Consider the following 18,845-nt stretch of genomic DNA (forward strand, 5'->3'; position numbering starts at 1 on the left):
CCAATAACACTCGGGAAGTTCGACATCATCCAGGACAAAGCAGCCCGATTGTTTGCTCTACCTCCCATAAACATTCAATCCCACCACCACCACCGACGAACAGTGGCAGCCATGTGTACCATCCACAAGATGCACTGTAGTAACTCGCCAAGTTCCTTCAGCAGCATCTTCCAAACTCACGACCACTACCATCGAGAAGGACAAGAGCAGCAGATATCTGGGAATCCCACCACCTGGAGGTTCTCCAAGTCACTCACCACCCGGACTTGGAAATATCTTGCCATTCTTTCACTGTCAAAATCCTAAAACTCTTTTGCTAACAGCACTTTGGTGTACCGACAGCTCAGGGGTTGCAGTGGTTCAAGAAGGCAGCTCCCCATCGCCTTCTGAAAGGCAACTAGGGACGGGTAATAAATGCTGGCCTATCCAGCGATGCCCACATCCTGTAAATGTAAAAAAATTAACATCAAAGAAAATATCTTAAAAATGGTCTGTTAAACATTTCTTAAACATGAGGAAAAACTTAAACTTACTATCTATACCTGCTACCAGCTCCAATTGAGCAACCCAATACAGTTCAAATGCCACTTCTAAATAAAGATAACAAACCTTTTACTTGCTTAGTTGTGTAGAGACTTTTGAAGAGAGAGAGACCCTTTCAGGAGCAGAACCAGTCTCAGTGCCCACAGGTCTGCTATGCCAACCCCTGGATCGTGTATACCCATAATGGGGGCAACTCCAGCCCCTGCCTGTCTCTCCCATCAACTTCCCATAACACCCACTGACTGTGACGGCCTCTGGCCAAACAATTGAAGGCTATTGCTAATAGGGAATTGACAATTGTACTTAAGTGAGCACTTCACATGTCCCAAGTAAATTCTAGTGGGTGGGGGTGCCATGTAGCATGTGGGAGTTATTGTCTAGCATCCCAATCTGACTGGTGCCTGGATACTGTGCCTGAGCACTGAAGGAAGCAACAACCGAACACCCACAGGCCTGGCACTAACACCGGGGACATTTCCGTGACCAGAGGGTGGGTGAGTGCACTGGGTAGGGCACTGGCACCTGGTCCAAGTAATGTTTATATGCAGGTGTACAGGGTCTGGGATCCGGTGACCAGGGGCCTGTGCTGCGGCTGGGGGTGGGTGGGCAGGGTATGTCGGATGGCAGGGGATTTTGTTTGGGAGGGGGGGGGGCGGCAATGGGGGAATGGAGGATCCTGGGGTGGAAGACACCACTGGTCGCCAGTCTCTCTCTCCAATTCCTTACGGATATTACATGAGATTAAGCGGAGGCTGCTATTGCGGTGCTGTTGGCAGGCCAGGCGACCAGACGCCGGTGAATGCGGTGGCAGCAGCGTCGACAGAGACTCGAGGCGGCCCATGTACCGGGCATAGCCCCCACACCCTGTGTACCTGGCTGCCCATCAGGCCAGGGAGGGACCAGTCGACAGCCCAGGGTGTACAGGTGTCGCTGGTCCTTTAGAACATAGAACATAGAACAATACAGCGCAGTACAGGCCCTTCGGCCCACGATGTTGCACCGAAACAAAAGCCATCTAACCTACACTATGCCATTGTCATCCATATGTTTATCCAATAAACTTTTAAATGCCCTCAATGTTGGCGAGTTCACTACTGTAGCAGGTAAGGCATTCCACGGCCTCACTACTCTTTGCGTAAAGAACCTACCTCTGACCTCTGTCCTATATCTATTACCCCTGAGTTTAATGTTATGTCCCCTCGTGCCAGCCATATCCATCCGCGGGAGAAGGCTCTCACTGTCCACCCTATCCAACCCCCTGATCATTTTGTATGCCTCTATTAAGTCTCCTCTTAACCTTCTTCTCTCCAACGAAAACAACCTCAAGTCCATCAGCCTTTCCTCATAAGATTTTCCCTCCATACCAGGCAACATCCTGGTAAATCTCCTCTGCACCCGCTCCAAAGCCTCCACGTCCTTCCTATAATGCGGTGACCAGAACTGTACGCAATACTCCAAATGCGGCCGTACCAGAGTTCTGTACAGCTGCAACATGACCTCCCGACTCCGGAACTCAATCCCTCTACCAATAAAGGCCAACCAACACTCCATAGGCCTTCTTCACAACCCTATCAACCTGGGTGGCAACTTTCAGGGATCTATGTACATGGACACCTAGATCCCTCTGCTCATCCACATTTTCAAGAACTTTACCATTAGCCAAATATTCCGCATTCCTGTTATTCCTTCCAAAGTGAATCACCTCACACTTCTCTACATTAAACTCCATTTGCCACCTCTCAGCCCAGCTCTGCAGCTTATCTATATCCCTCTGTAACCTGCTACATCCTTCCACACTATCGACAACACCACCGACTTTAGTATCGTCTGCAAATTTATTCACCCACCCTTCTGCGCCTTCCTCTAGGTCATTGATAAAAATGACGAACAGCAACGGCCCCAGAACAGATCCTTGTGGTACTCCACTTGTGACTGAACTCCATTCTGAACATTTCCCATCAACCACCACCCTCTGTCTTCTTTCAACTAGCCAATTTCTGATCCACATCTCTAAATCACCCTCAATCCCCAGCCTCCGTATTTTCTGCAATAGCCTACCGTGGGGAACCTTATCAAACGCTTTGCTGAAATCCATATACACCACATCAACTGCTCTACCCTCGTCTACCTGTTCAGTCACCTTCTCAAAGAACTCGATAAGGTTTGTGAGGCATGACCTACCCTTCACAAAGCCATGCTGACTATCCCTGATCATATTATTCCTATCTAGATGATTATAAATCTTGTCTCTTATAATCCCCTCCAAGACTTTACCCACTACAGACGTGAGGCTCACCGGTCTATAGTTGCCGGGGTTGTCTCTGCTCCCCTTTTTGAACAAAGGGACCACATTTGCTCTCCTCCAGTCCTCTGGCACTATTCCTGTAGCCAATGATGACCTAAAAATCAAAGCCAAAGGTCCAGCAATCTCTTCCCTGGCCTCCCAGAGAATCCTAGGATAAATCCCATCAGGTCCCGGGGACTTCTCTATTTTCAGCCTGTCCAGAATTGCCAACACCTCTTCCCTACGTACCTCAATGCCATCTATTCTATTAGCCTGGGGCTCAGCATTCTCCTCCACAACATTATAATTTTCCTGAGTGAATACTGACGAAAAATATTCATTTAGTATCTCGCCTATCTCTTCAGACTCCACACACAACTTCCAATCCTGTCCTTGAGTGGTCCTACTCTTTCCCTAGTCATTCGCTTATTCCTGACATACCTATAGAAAGCTTTTGGGTTTTCCTTGATCCTTCCTGCCAAATACTTCTCATGTCCCCTCCTTGCTCGTCTTAGCTCTCTCTTTAGATCCTTCCTCGCTACTTTGTAACTATCCATCGCCCCAACTGAAACTTCACACCTCATCTTCACATAGGCCTCCTTCTTCCTCTTAAGAAGAGATTCCACTTCTTTGGTAAACCACGGTTCCCTTGCTTGACGCCTTCCTCCCTGCCTGACCGGTACATACTTATCAAGAACACGCAGTAGCTGATCCTTGAACAAGCCCCACTTATCCAGTGTGCCCAACACTTGCAGCCTACTTCTCCACCTTATCCCCCCCAAGTCACGTCTAATGGCATCATAATTGCCCTTCCCCCAGCTATAACTCTTGCCCTGCGGTGTATACTTATCCCTTTCCATCATTAACGTAAACGTCACCGAATTGTGGTCACTGTCCCCAAAGTGCTCTCCTACCTCCAAATCGAACACCTGGCCTGGTTCATTACCCAAAACCAAATCCAACGTGGCCTCGCCTCTTGTTGGCCTGTCAACTTATTGTTTCAGGAAACCCTCCTGCACACACTGTACAAAAAACGACCCATCTATTGTACTCGAACTATATCTTTTCCAGTCAATGTTTGGAAAGTTAAAGTCTCCCATAATAACTACCCTGTTACTTTCGCTCATATCCAGAATCATCTTCGCCATCCTTTCCTCTACATCCCTAGAACTATTAGGAGGCCTATAAAAAACTCCCAACAGGGTGACCTCTCCTTTCCTGTTTCTAACTTCAGCCCATACTACCTCGGAAGAAGAGTCCCCATCTCGCATCCTCTCCGCCACCGTAATACTGCTCTTGACTAGCAGCGCCACACCTCCCCCTCTTTTACCTCCTTCTCTGAGCTTACTAAAACACCTAAACCCCGGAACCTGCAACATCCATTCCTGTCCCTGCTCTATCCATGTCTCCGAAATGGCCACAACATCGAAGTCCCAGGTACCAACCCATGCTGCCAGTTCCCCTACCTTGTTTCGTATACTCCTGGCATTGAAGTAGACACACTTCAAACCACCTACCTGAACACTGGCCCCCTCCTGCGACGTCAAATCTGTGCTCCTGACCTCTATACTCTCATTCTCCCTTACCCTAAAACTACAATCCAGGTTCCCATGCCCCTGCTGCAAAAGTTTAAACCCCCCCAAAGAGCACTAACAAATCTCCCCCCCAGGATATTTGTGCCCCTCAGGTTCAGATGTAGACCATCCTGTCTAGAGGTCCCACCTTCCCCAGAAAGAGCCCCAGTTATCCAGAACTTTGAACAGATGACGGACAGCGTGTCCTCAACAAGGGGACAGTGCGGCACCTGTGCCATGTTCACATGGACTTGGCACCACATGATGGTGGAAGGTTCCCGTAACAGCCGCACTGGAATGTGGCGACTAGGGGCTTTTCACAGTAACTTCATTGAAGCCTACTTGTGACAATAAGTGATAGGGGCAGCACGGTAGCATTGTGGATAGCACAATTGCTTCACAGCTCCAGGGTCCCAGGTTCGAATCTGGCTTGGGTCACTGTCGGTGCGGAGCCTGCACATCCTCCCTGTGTGTGCGTAGGTTTCCTCCGGGTGCTCCGGTTTCCTCCCACAGTCCAAAGATGTGCAGGTTAGGTGGATTGGCCATGATAAATTGCCCTTAGTGTCCAAAATTGCCCTTGGTGTTGGGTGGGGTTATGGGGATAGAGTGGATGTGTTGACCTTGGGTAGGGTGCTCTTTCCAAGAGCCGGCGCAGACTCAATGGACTGAATGGCCTCCCTCTGCACTGTAAATTCTATGATAATCTATGATAGCCGCTCACAGCCTTAACGTCCATGCCTCAGGATCATTCCAGGGCTCGAGCAGGACTTGTGTGGCATCTAAAAAGCTGGTGCCTACAAGTGCATACGTGAGGTCATGGATGCCCTGTTTACCCAGGCAGCAAACTATATATACTTCGACATGCCCTCCATGTTCCCGTGGCGCCAAGTCTTGCAGAAGGGTTCATAAGTGAGCCACCAGTTCCATTAACAGGCGAAACCTTCAGCGACACTGGTTCTAGCTCATTTGCAAGAATGTCATGCGCCATCTGTGCACCCTGCGTCTTGGAAGATGCCTCCAAGTGACCTCTCTCTGGAGTACCTTCTCTGTCTGCAGAGCAGGCTCTGCCACCCCTTCCTCCTTGGGCTTTGCTTAGGCCTCTGGAGAGCTAAGCACCTCTGTTGATATTCTGTTTCCTCTCTGTGGGCCAGAAGAATCGCCAGTTCCGCAGGCTCTCTCGCTCATTGTTCCCTCGCTCAAATTGCTGCAAAATGAAAGAGAGAGAATTACGGTTAGCATTTGTCTCCTTGCGTGCACCATTTGCCCAATCACCTTTCGGAGCTGCGTGTTGATAGCCAGTAACTCGTGCTGGCGCCAACCTTGATGACCGGTCATTCTGTCACTCCCTGACTGAGCACCACCCTTGCCTCACTTGATGAGTGACCACAATTTTGGCCACTCTACTGCATCCTGAGCTCTCATTTCAGGTGCAGGCATTGTCTCAAGCTTCACTCCATGGCTTTGTGTGCAACCCGCTCAACGGGGCACACATGTCAAAATGCACTTCTGCACACATTGACTCCCTACAGTGCAGAAGGAGGCCATTCGGCCCACCAAGTTTGCGCCAACCGAAAGATCTCACAGCCGAGGCCCACCTCCCCCGGCCTATCCCCGTAATCTACCTAACCTGCACATCTTTGGACACTAACGGGCAATTTAGCATGGCCAATAAATCTCAAACTGAGAAAAAAGAAGGACCAAAATAAATTCCTGAATTTCAGAAAGATACTAATTGGATGTCATCCCAGTTCATCAATTTATTTTATCAATATTTCCTTTACTTTCCAACCACCTTTTTCCCACTGTTGTGTGGGTGTGTGTGGGTAGATAGAAAGTGGTGTTTGGGTTAGGTGAATTGGCCATGCTAAAATTACCCCTAATTGTCCGCAGAGCTTGGTCATGATCAATGTGTGGAGTTATGGAGATAGGGCGTCTGGGTAGAATGCGATGGGTCGAACGGCCTCCTGCACTGTGGGGATTCTATGATTCGATAAGTTATCCACCTAACCTGCACATCTTTGGACAACTCAGGGTTCGGTGTGCTCTCCTCAGGCAGTGTGGCCTTGTTAACTGTCCAAGGAGATGGAGGTGCTCGCCCAGTTGGACAGTGGCCTTATCAGTGCCCTGTACAACTGAAGCATAACTTCACAACTTTTGTATTCAATTGCAGGGAGACTAAAGCAGTCACTGTATCTGGATGTCAGCACACTTAGTGGTAATCAGTGGCACTCGCACACTTCAGTCGTGATTTATTGGGCATAATTCAGTGAGCAGTTAGACTCCAGGCATGTGAATTGACTTCTGTTTGAATGATGTCAGCTGCAACAGCATGTTCATTACTAACATGGCTTTCCATTTGACTTGCCCTTGTCAGTAATGAGGTTGCTGTGACCAGTGCCACCCCCAACTCAACATTTAAGTGGATGCGTCAGTTCGAGATGACTGGCCACCCACCACTGCACTTCTCCGTGTATGGGCTCTGCAAGAAGGTCGTGACCCAGGAGGAGAAGGCAGCCTCAGGAACAGAGATTTTAATAGTTGACTGTCTTCCCTCTCTGGCCTGGAGTCTTTTCCCCTCTGCCCCTGACTCTTCTGTCCTCCCCCCTCCCATCCCACCCCCCACTGCCTCCAAGTCTTCATCTTGCAGCCCTCGGATCTTTGCCCCTCAATAATAATAATGATATTTATTGTCACAAGTAGGCTTACATTACCACTGCAATGAAGTTACTGTAAAAATACCCTCGTCGCCACATTCCGGCGCCTGTTCGGGTACACTGACGGAGAATTCAGAATGTCCAAATGACCTGACAGCACGTCTTTGGGGACTTGTGGGAGGAAACTGGAGCACCCGGAGGAAACACACGCAGACACGGCGAGAACGTGCAGACTCTGCACAGTCGCCCAAGCTGGGAATTGAACCCAGGACCCTGGCGCTGTGAAGCAACAGTGCTAACCACTGATACCGTGCCAACCACCCATGAGGCCTTCCCCAGTGCCCTCTCACCCCTCTGAAAAAGCAGTGCCGCTTTGTGAGCTTTCTGGTCATCTCCAGTCTCTCCTCGGAGGTCAGCTTGCCAGATGCACGCCTTTTGAAAGCAGTTGTGATTTGCACTGGAGTGACCCCGTCACACTGACGTGGGTGGACCTTTGGACGGGGAGGAGGGATCATTTTTATGGGGTGGCCTGGTAATTAGATGTGAATTTATTGAAATTAGTTTCCCGCCATTGCATGGTGTGAAAAGTGGTCCGCCACTGGCGGGGGAAGGGGACAATTGCGACAAGCTTTCCCACCCACTTACAACATGACTTGGGTTTCGTATGAGATTTTCTGCTCCTGAGCTCAACTCCACCCCTGAAAAAAATGGGAATATAAAACTGTGGTACCCTCAATAACGACACTAGAGAGTAAAACGGTAAAGAAAGCTTTAATAAGCTAAGAACTAGCCTGGTGCCGAGACGGGTGCTTACTGGGTGCCACCTTCAAGGCGGTCCCTAATATATGACTCCCAGGTGGGTGGAGTCCCCCAGGGTTCCAAGCCCGGTCTTAAAGGGGACATCATCTCACATGATAAGGGTACAGTAGTACAATAACCGTTCATCACATTCACCCCCTGTTTAAAAAAAACGAAGTCCGGCGGGGGCGAAGTGGAATCATAAGTCCATTCGTTTCGGCAGCCTGATCGTCCTCATCGACCTCCTCAGCTCGGGCGGTGGTGCGGCGGACACAGATGTCTTAGTTGAGGGTACGTCCGAAAACACGGTGGTCGGGGCCTTGGTCGGGGTAGGGGATCAGGGCGCAGGGGAAATAGCTGGGGCTGGGGGTAGCGGTGCCAGCGCCAGCGGGTGCTGGGGGGCACGCGTGGGGTCTGTGTCCACCGACGGGCAGTGGGGCCGGGGGGGGGGGGGGTTAGTGGGTGCCGGATCCCGCAGGGGAGCCGTGAGGGAGGGGGCGTCTGTAGTGGGGAACCAGCGGGTACCAGATCCCGGAGGGAAACCGTATCTTGCCTGCCGTCGGGGTACTCGATGTAGGCGTATCGGGGGTTCGCGTGGAGGAATCGGACCCTCTTGACCAGGGGGTCCGTTTTATGGCTCCCCGTGTGCCTCCGGAGAAGAACAGGTTCCGGAGCCGTCAGCCAAGGTGGAAGCGAGACCTCGGAGGTAGACTTCCTGGGGAAGACAAACAAGCGGTTGTGAGGGGTCTCATTCGTGGCCGTGCAGAGGAGCAACCTAATGGCGTGTAGGGCGTCGGGTAGGACCTCCTGCCAGCGGGTGGCTGGGAGACTTCTCGACCGTGGGGCCAGAGGGACTGCCTTCCAAACTGTCGCGTTCTCCCTCTCCACCTGCCCGTTTCCCTGCGGGTTATAACTGGTCGTTCTGCTCGAGGCTGCAGATACTGACTCAGTTCATCGCTCATGAACGATGTACCCCGGTCGCTGTGAATATAAGCAGGGAAACCAAACAGGGTGAAGATGCTGTACAGTGCCTTTTTCACGGTGGCCGAGGTCATGCCGGGTCAGGGGACGGCGAATGGGAAGCAGGAGAACTCATCGATGACGGTGAGGAAGTAGGCACTGCGGTTGGTGGACGGGAGGGGGCCCTTGAAGTCCACACTTAGTCGCTCAAAGGGCCCCGAGTCCTTCACGAGACAAGCCTTGTCTGGCCGGTAGAAGTGCGGTTTGCACTCCGCGCAGATCTGGCAAGCCCTGGTCATGGCCTTGACCTCCTCGGTTGAGTAAGGTAGGTTGCGGGACTTGATAAAGTGGACGAGCTGGATAACCCCCGGGTGACAGAGGTCATTGTGCCCGGGCAGGTGGAGAGGGAGAACGTGACAGTTTGGAAGGCTGTCCTTCTGGCCCTACGTTCGAGAAGTTTGGTTGCTCCTCTGGTTTTAGGCCTGCGTCCATCCTGATGTAGTTTAGCTGATTAAATTGTGGTACCCTCAATAACGACGCTAGAGAGTAAAACGGTAAAGAAGGCTTTAATAAGCTAAGAACTAGCCTGGTGCCGAGACGGGTGCTTACTGGGTGCCGCCTGCAAGGCGGCCCCTTATATACGACTCCCAGGTGTGCGGAGGCGGAGTCCCCCAGGGTTCCAAGCCCGGTCTTAAAGGGTCATCACCTTACATGATGATAAGGGTACAGTAATATAATAACCGTTCATCACTAAAACCCTGGTCATAATGTTATCACCTCCGCAGTCGGCGACTTCTTGTCTCAGCAGGGATGACTCCCTGTCTGTTTTGTGGTCTCTTTAATGGGGAGGGAGGGGGGGGATTTGCAAACATTCAAATTAAGGGACAGCCCCTTAAATGCAGCAGTTGCCGACCATGCAGGCTACTGACTCTGTTTATGCCTTCTGTGCTGCACAGGGAGATTCGTACATTTACACAAATTGAGGCTCAGTTACGTCAATAGGCTGACTGCAGCAGAGCGGCAACTAGGGGGAAAGATAAAGCATCCTTCCAGGTTGGTCAAAAATATTTTCTTTGTGGGGCCTGGAGACACAAGAGTGTCCCTGTGGACCTCAGAAAATAAGGTCCCCTATCCCATCCACTTCCATTTTTTTGTGTGAGACTGTCCCAATAGCCACTCTTTTCCCACTTAACTGGAAGCCGGCTGATGTCCAGGGAGCACCCCAGTCTTCCCTTCCCACTGGCTGCTCTCCATGCTCTTCTCCCATTCCAGGCAGGAAGTGGATTGCCAGCATTGGAGATTAAAATTGCCCTTGTCTCCTGCTGCCTCTAGCAGCAGCACCCAGCAATCTTGCACACAAACTAGTACCCCCTGTTCAGCCCCCCCCCCCCCCCCCCCCCCCCCCCCCCCACACACACACACACACACACACACACACAGCTAGTAACAGCCTATTATAATTTTAAGAACATGACTCTTCTCGAGGATGAACATTTAACATCATGTTGATGCTTTTTTTTTCTTTAAACTTTCTCAGGGTGGTCTGAAGGCAGTGGTGTGGACAGACGCGTTCCAGCTGGTTGTGATGCTTTTGGGATTCTTCATAGTTCTTATCCAAGGAACCGTCAGTTTAGGAGGAACCAGCAGGATGATGAAGATAGCTGCGGATGGCGGTAGACTCAATATATTTGAGTAAGTAACCCTGCATAGGGACCACTGAGACTTCCTGAACGTACAAAGTAGTTGAAGTTTAGATAACCCTCTTAATATTGACAAAGAGTTCATTACTGACAAGTGATTAACTTGCCCTGAGGGGGGTGGGGCGTGATCTTGGTGAATCAGAAAGTATTTTCTTATTTAATTTTCTACAATAAATTCAACGATACTGATTTGCGGGCTATCCTTCTGAAAGTTACATCTGGATCATAATTGCTGGGCATTGCATTGTCAGGAGGAGGACAGAGGGATGGATGTAATGGCAAGGTCACTGTTGTTGGTGTAGGCATTACAAGTGGCTGCCGCCTCCGCTCAGACATTCAGAGGCCAGCTACATGAGTTCTCACAGCAGCTGCTCACGAGTGACTCCAGAGTTTTTCACTGGGTCAGCAGTGAAGTTGGCATCAAATGAGGCCGCAGCAGGTGCTGACACCATATTCAAAGGTTCACCAGTCCTGTATTCACTGTTCAACCAACAGTGGAGTCCTCCCCTTAATTGCAATCAATCTTCTGATGTTCCTTGACTGAAACCTTCACCCAAGGAGTTGACCAGAAACCTATAGCAATCGTGGTGGAAGGAAGACCCAGGGTGGCCCCACACTAAATGCATCCTTGCAGGTTCTCCTCCAGGCTTCTCGGGCAAGGCAAGAGGTCGTCTTCCCCAGGGAGGAGAAGAATAGCCCACCTGAACAAGCAAATGTGGACAAAAATTGCAAAGGATGACATCAGTCGTGGGTCATCTCTAGAATCTGAACCCAGTGCCACAAATGCATCTGATAACTCCTTCAGCGGCAAAGGTGAAATAGTCCATAGCTCTTATCCCACTGAGGCTTGAATGTGGCAATGCAAACAGTTCAGTTAGTGGAGTGAGAGTGACCACCTAATCTGTGGAGGTAGGCACAGCATATCCTGATGGAGGCATTCAGCTTCTTGGTTAGAGGTGCCCATCTGTTATTGCTGATGCTCACAAGGTCCCTCGAGAGTGTGGTTATATGGAGATGGCATTCGTGTTTCCCCATCATGGACCACTGGGCCTGTAACAGCATAGGCATTGTTTCTGTACCAAAGGAAAAGCTAACAGACTTCTTTCTTGTGACCAAAGGAGTAACTGGGACACGATCGGGTGGCACAGTCGTTAGCACGGCTGCTTTACAGTGTCAGGGACCCGGATTTGATTTCCGCCTTGGAAATGTGTGAAGTTTGCACGTTCTCCCCGTGTCTGCGTGGGTTTCCTCCGGGTGCTCCGGTTTCCTCCCACAGTCCAAAGATGTGCAGGTTAGGTGATTAGGCCATGCTAAATTTGTGCCTTATTGTCCGAAGGTTAGGTGGGGTCCGGATAGGGTGGGGGAGTGGGCCCAGGTAGGGCACTCTTTTGGAGGGTCGATACAGACATGATGGGCGGAATGGCCTCCTTCTGCACTGTAGAGATTCTATGATTCTATCAAAGACCCAAGACTGGAAAAGGGCTGCTGTATCTTCACATCTTGACCTGTTCCACCCCATGGAGGAGGAGCCTTTGGAAATGACCGTTTCAGATGGAGAGACAGGAACGGCCAACCAGGAGGGTGAGAAAATCATGGTCGGGGGATTAGAGTGCATCTCACACGTACAGCCCATGTTCCTCTTCTCTCTCATAGATCAGGGTGATTCCGAGGAGCAGAAAGCTGGAGAGCTCAGGGATATCTGACTGCCTCTGAGTAGGCATAGGGATCCTCAAAGGATGCATTGTCATGTCTGTGCCACGTATCCTCCAACAGTGCAGATACGGACACGTCAATGGGTGTGTGTTTGCGAGTAGACTCAGAATCACAGCTTGGTGAGCATATCACAGACCTACCGAGCAGCTGGTGGAGGCTGTAACAGCTGAGGCCACTGACTTTGGGAGGACTGTGGGAATATAGATCCACACTGAACTCCAGGGCGCTGATGTGCCTCCAGCGATGTCAGCAACATAACAGTTTCTGCAGCTGCAACGTGGGATAAGGAAACATTCTAGCGGAGATCCCGGAAACTAGGCACATCCACGAGTGGACAATGGACAAGTGCGTCCAGACCTTGACCACTCCTGCATGGAACGATTGGTGACCCCTGAAAAATGAAAAAGCAGCTCCAGCAGACTGATCAGTGACAGAGATGACTGCAGAGCTTCAGCCATTCCTTCATATCAAGGGGAGTGTGATGAATGGTTATTGTATTACTGTACCCTTATCATCATGTAAGGTGATGTCCCCTTTAAGACCGGGCTTGGAACCCTGGGGGACTCTGCCTCCGGCTCCACCCACCTGGGAGTCGTATATAAGGGGCCGCCTTGCAGGCGGCACCCAGTAAGCACCCGTCTCGGCACCAGGCTAGTTCTTAGCTTATTAAAGCCTTCTTTACCGTTTTACTCTCCAGCGTCGTTATTGAGGGTACAACAAGGGAGTGAATCGAATTGGGTGAAGACTGACATCTGTGAACACTCACAGATGTATCATCCACTCAACACTGAAATAAACTCTTGCCTGTGCTGGAACTGTTAGTGGAAGAGTATGTAAGCAGGATGACTAGTGAATTATTATGGTGCAACAAGGGAGAATGTGCTCCAATGTTTTCTGAAATTGGGCTTGCTGGTGAAAGCAGAGAAAAGGAGATATATAATCTATCCACAAGAGGCCAGAAGACCCTTCAGACAAACTTTGTGAAGGCATGGGCTAAGATATCCACAGTGTCCAATGCAGGAGTCAAGCCTGAGGACCCTGATGAATTCTACTTAAATTTCAATGACCTCATAATATTAATATATTTTTAGTTCCCATGTCCTACCGAGAGCATCACGTGTCTATCACTTACCCATCATTAATCATGACTTATACGGGTTGAGCATCCCTTATCCGAAATGCTTGGGGCCGAATGTGTATCGAATTTCAGAATTTTCCGGATTTTGGAATGTAATTTTCGAAGAGTCGAAACGGCCTGCCCCTGTTCTTACGAAAGCTACTTTCTTGTTCCAGACATTTATCGATGTCACCTTCATGTTGCCATGCTGGCACATTTATAAAAAGCCTCTTAAAATAAAACACAAGAATTGATAAAATGGCCCCGAGCCGGGTACATGATTGCGTCGCCATCAAGACCTACATGATGATAAGGGTACAGTAATACAATAACCATTCATCACACTCCCCTTGATATGAAGGAATGGCTGAAGGGGCCGCGCTACACACAAATCATCTTGCTAATGCTTTCCAACATCACAGCGGGCAAAAACCCTGATAAAGTATTTGGTGAGATGTAAAACACTTTGCAATATCCTGTGATACTGCAATGTGCATTAAAAATGCAGGTCTTTCTTTCTGATTAACCATAAATATAAAAGGCAGCAGGGTGAAACATAATCGTCGGATTCTCCATTGCTGAGACTAAGTGTTGATGCCAGAGCAGGATTCGTGGACTTACAACAGCAAAACTGGTGCCGCATGTGGACCGATGTAGCACCGTTCAGGGTCTAGCATCGGCCCACGTGGAACACAATCGATTCCAATGAGAAACGGTGCCCGATTCGCCGGGCCTGTGATTGACACTCAGAAGGCTGACAAGCTGCAGCCACATATACACACTTCACCCCCCACACACACCATCCCGGCCAACAAGATGGCAGCAAAAAGTGTGGTCCCGCTGTTCACCGACGCAGAACAGGAGACGCTGCTAGAGGCCGTGGAGGAGAAGTGGGCGACCCTGTACCCCAGGGTGGGAACGAGGCTGCAGCTAGCAGAAGTGACCAGCGCTGTGGGGAACACCGTCCATTTGGGCTTGCAGTGCGGGAGAAAACTGCACGACTTCAGGGCAGCCAGATGACTAGGCAGCACTGTGCCCCTCGCACTAACACTCGCCCCACACACCCATGACCCCCCCCACCTGGAGGACAGCTGAACCCCTATTCTGCTGAACATACCGGCGCCCATACCGGCCACCATGGCTGGGTATCCTGGCCACTGAAGCCACCAACGTCAGGAGAAGGCCGCCCATAAGCACTGGAGAAGATTGGGGGGGAACGCTGGACCTGCGGGCCCTCACAGAGGGCCTTAGACGTGTTTGGCTTGCTCAAGAAAAGGGCAGTCACCAGGGTGGAGGTGGAGGTCAGGATTGGGCGAGGAAGTGAGAACCTGTTGATTGCGTTTCCCCATGGCACGTGTGTCACATCTCCCTCCACCACCACCACCATCTCCACACCCACCGCCACCTTCACACCTGACGCATCCTCACACAACCCCCACACCATCACCACCACCCTCCCCAACACACCAACCCCCCCCCCCCCCCCCCCCACCCGTAATGCAATCATGCGTCTTGTCTTGTGTCTTGCAGGAGCTGTTGGTGATGGGGCGGACCCATCTGGTGTCCCCTGAACCCAGCCACAGGCACAACCCCAGGTGATGACCAGCGACGAGGGCTACACAGACACAGATGGGAGCCATCGACCCGAATCCCAGGACATCCCAGAGCTCAATTCCGGGGATGATAACAGACTTCCCATCGTAGCTGTCTCCAACAGCCTCCACCATCCCAGAGATACTCACTTCGGCTGGGCACTTCACAGTGTAGAGGTTCCTGGTACACACCACACACAATAGGTGGAAGTATGAACTCCCGAGGGGACAGATGGTCAGAGGGCGATCCGACTCCAGGGACTAGCTGTGATCCAGATGGATTTCGGGCTTCTGGAATGGACGATCCCATTGATTGTGGAGATGCAGTCGCAGAGCAAGTTGCTGCATGAGAAGTTGTTGGCGAGCTTCCAGCAACTGCAGGTGCAGCTGGTGGTGTCTAACCTCATGCAGGAGCAGGAGGTGGTGCCAACTATCTGTGCCACTCAGGCCGACACCGCACGGGTGGCGTCCGCGCTGGAGGCCTTGGGACAAGGGCTTCGGCCACGGATCAACATGTCCACGGCCTAAGCCAATGACAGGGCTGCCCTCTCACAGGCAGCTATGTACCAGGGCCACCTGGACATTGCAGTGGCACTTCTGAGCACGGCCCAGTCACAGCAGGCCATGGCTTAGAGAGTCGGCGGCATTGCCCAGGTGTTGGCTGTCGTGGCACAGACACAGAGGGAGGTGGCTCAGTCCCAGAGGGATATGGTGCAGTCACTGGCTGATGTGGCACAGACGCAGAAGGTGGTGGCACAGTCACAGCGTGATGTGGCTCAATCCCAGATGGAGGTGATCTACTACCTGTGCTCCATGGCCGTGAGCAGCAGGTCTCCAGGTTTGGCAGTGGGTAGCCTCAGGGGTTAGCCCCGCTTGTGCCCCTGGAGGGCATTGAGCACCCTGAGGGAGGAGGTGATGGGCCCCATGCCGATGACACGCGCAGGGGAGGTGCCGGAACACCGCAGCACCAGGGACCCGGGTTCGATTCCCGGCTTTGATCACTGTCTGTATAGAGTCTGCATGTTCTCCCCGAGTTTGCGTAGGTTTCCTCCGGGTGCTTCGGTTTCCTCCCACGAGTCCCGAAAGAAGTGCTTGTTAGGTGAATTGGACATTCTGAATTCTCCCTCTGTGTACCCAAACAGGCGCTGGAATGTGTCAACTCGGGGCTTTTCACAGTAACTTCATTACAGTGTCATAAGCCTACTTGTGACACTAATAAAGGTTATTATTATTATGTTTGGTGCACATTGAAATAGATGTATTGGGCATTTAGGGCCTCTGTAATGGCATCCTGTGACAGTGTTCCTTTTGCATATGTAAAGAAGTCCAAAAGCATCCTTTTCTCACCTGTCATACGGTGGCCCGTGAACCTCATCACTTTGTTCGTCATCATCATTGAACATAGTCGTAGGCCACAGGTTGTGCTAGGCATGCACAAGGGTGTCTTTATCTACGGTGTCCCATGCATTAGCAGCAGCAGATGAGATTCTTCATGGCCAACACCTTTGGAAACCTTACACACCTACTCCTCTGTTCACTGCTTCCAACATGCAAGAAAAAGTCTTTATTTACTCTTCATTGAATTAAGAATACCTTGGTCACAATTAATGAAGTCACATTTGGGGAAAGTTGATGGCGTAAACATTCTTGACGAGACGTTCAGCCAGGGAACGTGCAGAACAGTTGTCAAGGAGTAATAAGATATCTTGCTGTCGTCATCCAGTCCAATGTCCCTGCAGTGGGCATGAGCTGCTGGTACAAAATGTTTGTAAAACCAATCAGTAAAGATGTCCCTGGGTCACCCATGCCCTCTTGTTGGAGTAATAATGGACTGGCTTGAACATAGAACAGTACAGGCCCTTCGGCCCACAATGTTGTGCCGACCATTTATCCTAATCTAAGATTAACCTAACCTACACCCCCTTCAATTTACTCCTTCCATGTGCCTGTGCCAAGAGTCGCTTAAATGTCCCTAATGACTCTGACTCCACCACCTCCGCTGGCAGTGCATTCCACGCACCCATCACTTTCTAGTTATTCACTCCTTTAAAACAGCGAGGACGCGTGCTCTTGCCTACCACAGCAAATTTACTCTTGTGCGTGTCTGCTGCATTAGCACATCCCAGCACAGCCAATCTTGACATTGTTAACAGCTGAAGGGGCCTTCTCGTCAACTGTGTCTTCCTGGGACAATAACAGCAGAACAACAATGTCTCACCAACATTTGTTCTGGTGTTAGTTTTCCACCAGTGATGATCTTGGCAAACTTATCAATGAATTTGTTTGCTGCCTCGTGATCAGCAGAAGCTTTATCACCACAAATCTTTAAAAATCTAATGCCGTGTCCTTTCTTAAATTTCTGCAAGCAGCCTGCTAACTGTTCACAGTTACCGTCAATTCTAAGTTTGTCATGATAGATCTTCGCTTGTTTCATGATAAGCGGCATACGTTCACTCTGACGCTGATGAATCCAGTCTTTCAATGCACGATCAAGATCTTAATTTTTTTGCCTTTTGCAATGTTTGTCCATTTTTCATTTGCTTCTGCTCATCACTTTCAGCATAGAACTTTTAACAGTTTGACCTTTTTCTTCAGATCATAGATGGTGGTCATTCCAAAGCCATAATCCTCTGTAAGGGGCATCACACTTACACCACAATCCAGTTTTTGTAAGAAGTTGACTTTCCGTGCTATAGATAAGCACACATGCTTCCTTTTAGGGGTATCTGCAGGCCCTTTTGACATTTCAATGCAATAATCACAGTGAGTACACAAACGTAATTCACTCAAGTCTCGTTTCGATGAGATTTTGGCACCAAAACAGCCCAAGCGAGGGCTTGTGACTGTCTGCAGCAGGTTGGGACCTGTGCATGTGTGTCACATTGGGACCTGTGCATGTGTGTCACATTGGGACCTGTGCATGTGTGTCACATTGGGACCTGTGCATGTGTGTCACATTGGGACCTGTGCATGTGTGTCACATTGGGACCTGTGCATGTTGTGGTAGTATGTGTTAGGGGTCATGTGGGACTGGAAGCCCGAATGTCATTGGCTGACAGATCCCGGGTCCTGGTTGGCCGTTGACCTCTAGCTCCGCGCTGAAGGCGGAGTATAAGAAGCCGGAGTTCTCCCCCGCAGGCCAGTCTACTATTGAGCTGCGGGGGAACAGACACGCTTAATAAAGCCTCATCGACTTCACTCTATTCGTCTCTCGGAGTCTTTGTGCGCTACACATGTGTGCCGCATTGGGACCTGTGCATGTGTGTCCCATTGAGACCTGTGCATGTGTCGCATTGGGACCTGTGCATGTACAGCGCAATCGGACCTGCGCATGTGCAGCACATTGCTACCTACGCGTGTGTGACATGTTGGGACCAGTGCATGTGCAGCAAGTTGGGACCTGTGTATGTGTGTAGCATTGGGAACTGTGCATGTGTGTCGCATTAGGACCTGTGCATGTGTGTCGCATTAGGACTTGTGCATGTGTGCCACATTGGGACCTGTGCACGTGTGTTGCATTGGGACCTGTGCATGTGTGTCGCATTGGGACCTGTGCATGTGTGTCGCATTGGGACCTGTGCATGTGTGTCGCATTAGGACCTGTGCATGTGTGCCGCGTTGGGACCTTTGCATGTGTGTTGCGTTGGGACCTGTGCATGTGCGGCATGTTGGGACCTGCGTGTCACTGGGAACTTTCCCCAGAGCCTTGTGGAATTTCTCACTTGTGGCGTCACATCAGCGCTCAAATAAAATTGCGGATTTTGGAATTTTTCAGAATTTCGGATAAGGGATGCTCAACCTGTACCTCACATTTGTGGCCTCACTCCCTCCTCACACACTTGACACTGCCGTAAGCCTCACATCCACACATCCGAGCTTGCACAGACAGCCAGCTGTTCCATCGTGACAG

The 18,845-nt window shown here is 50.6% G+C and overlaps 1 protein-coding gene across 1 annotated transcript in view; it reads left to right on the plus strand.

The window, feature by feature from the left end:
* The window catches only part of slc5a12 (solute carrier family 5 member 12), a 106,835-nt gene that overhangs the window by 20,460 nt on the left and 67,530 nt on the right, over positions 1-18,845 (plus strand). Inside the window, exon 5 of the mRNA XM_072466661.1 lies at positions 10,351-10,505. Within this exon, the coding sequence (XP_072322762.1) occupies positions 10,351-10,505 (155 nt within the window). The remainder of the gene's footprint in view (positions 1-10,350; positions 10,506-18,845) is intronic.

This window comes from Scyliorhinus torazame, chromosome 10, assembly GCF_047496885.1.
Source record: "Scyliorhinus torazame isolate Kashiwa2021f chromosome 10, sScyTor2.1, whole genome shotgun sequence".
NCBI classification, from domain to species: domain Eukaryota; kingdom Metazoa; phylum Chordata; class Chondrichthyes; order Carcharhiniformes; family Scyliorhinidae; genus Scyliorhinus; species Scyliorhinus torazame.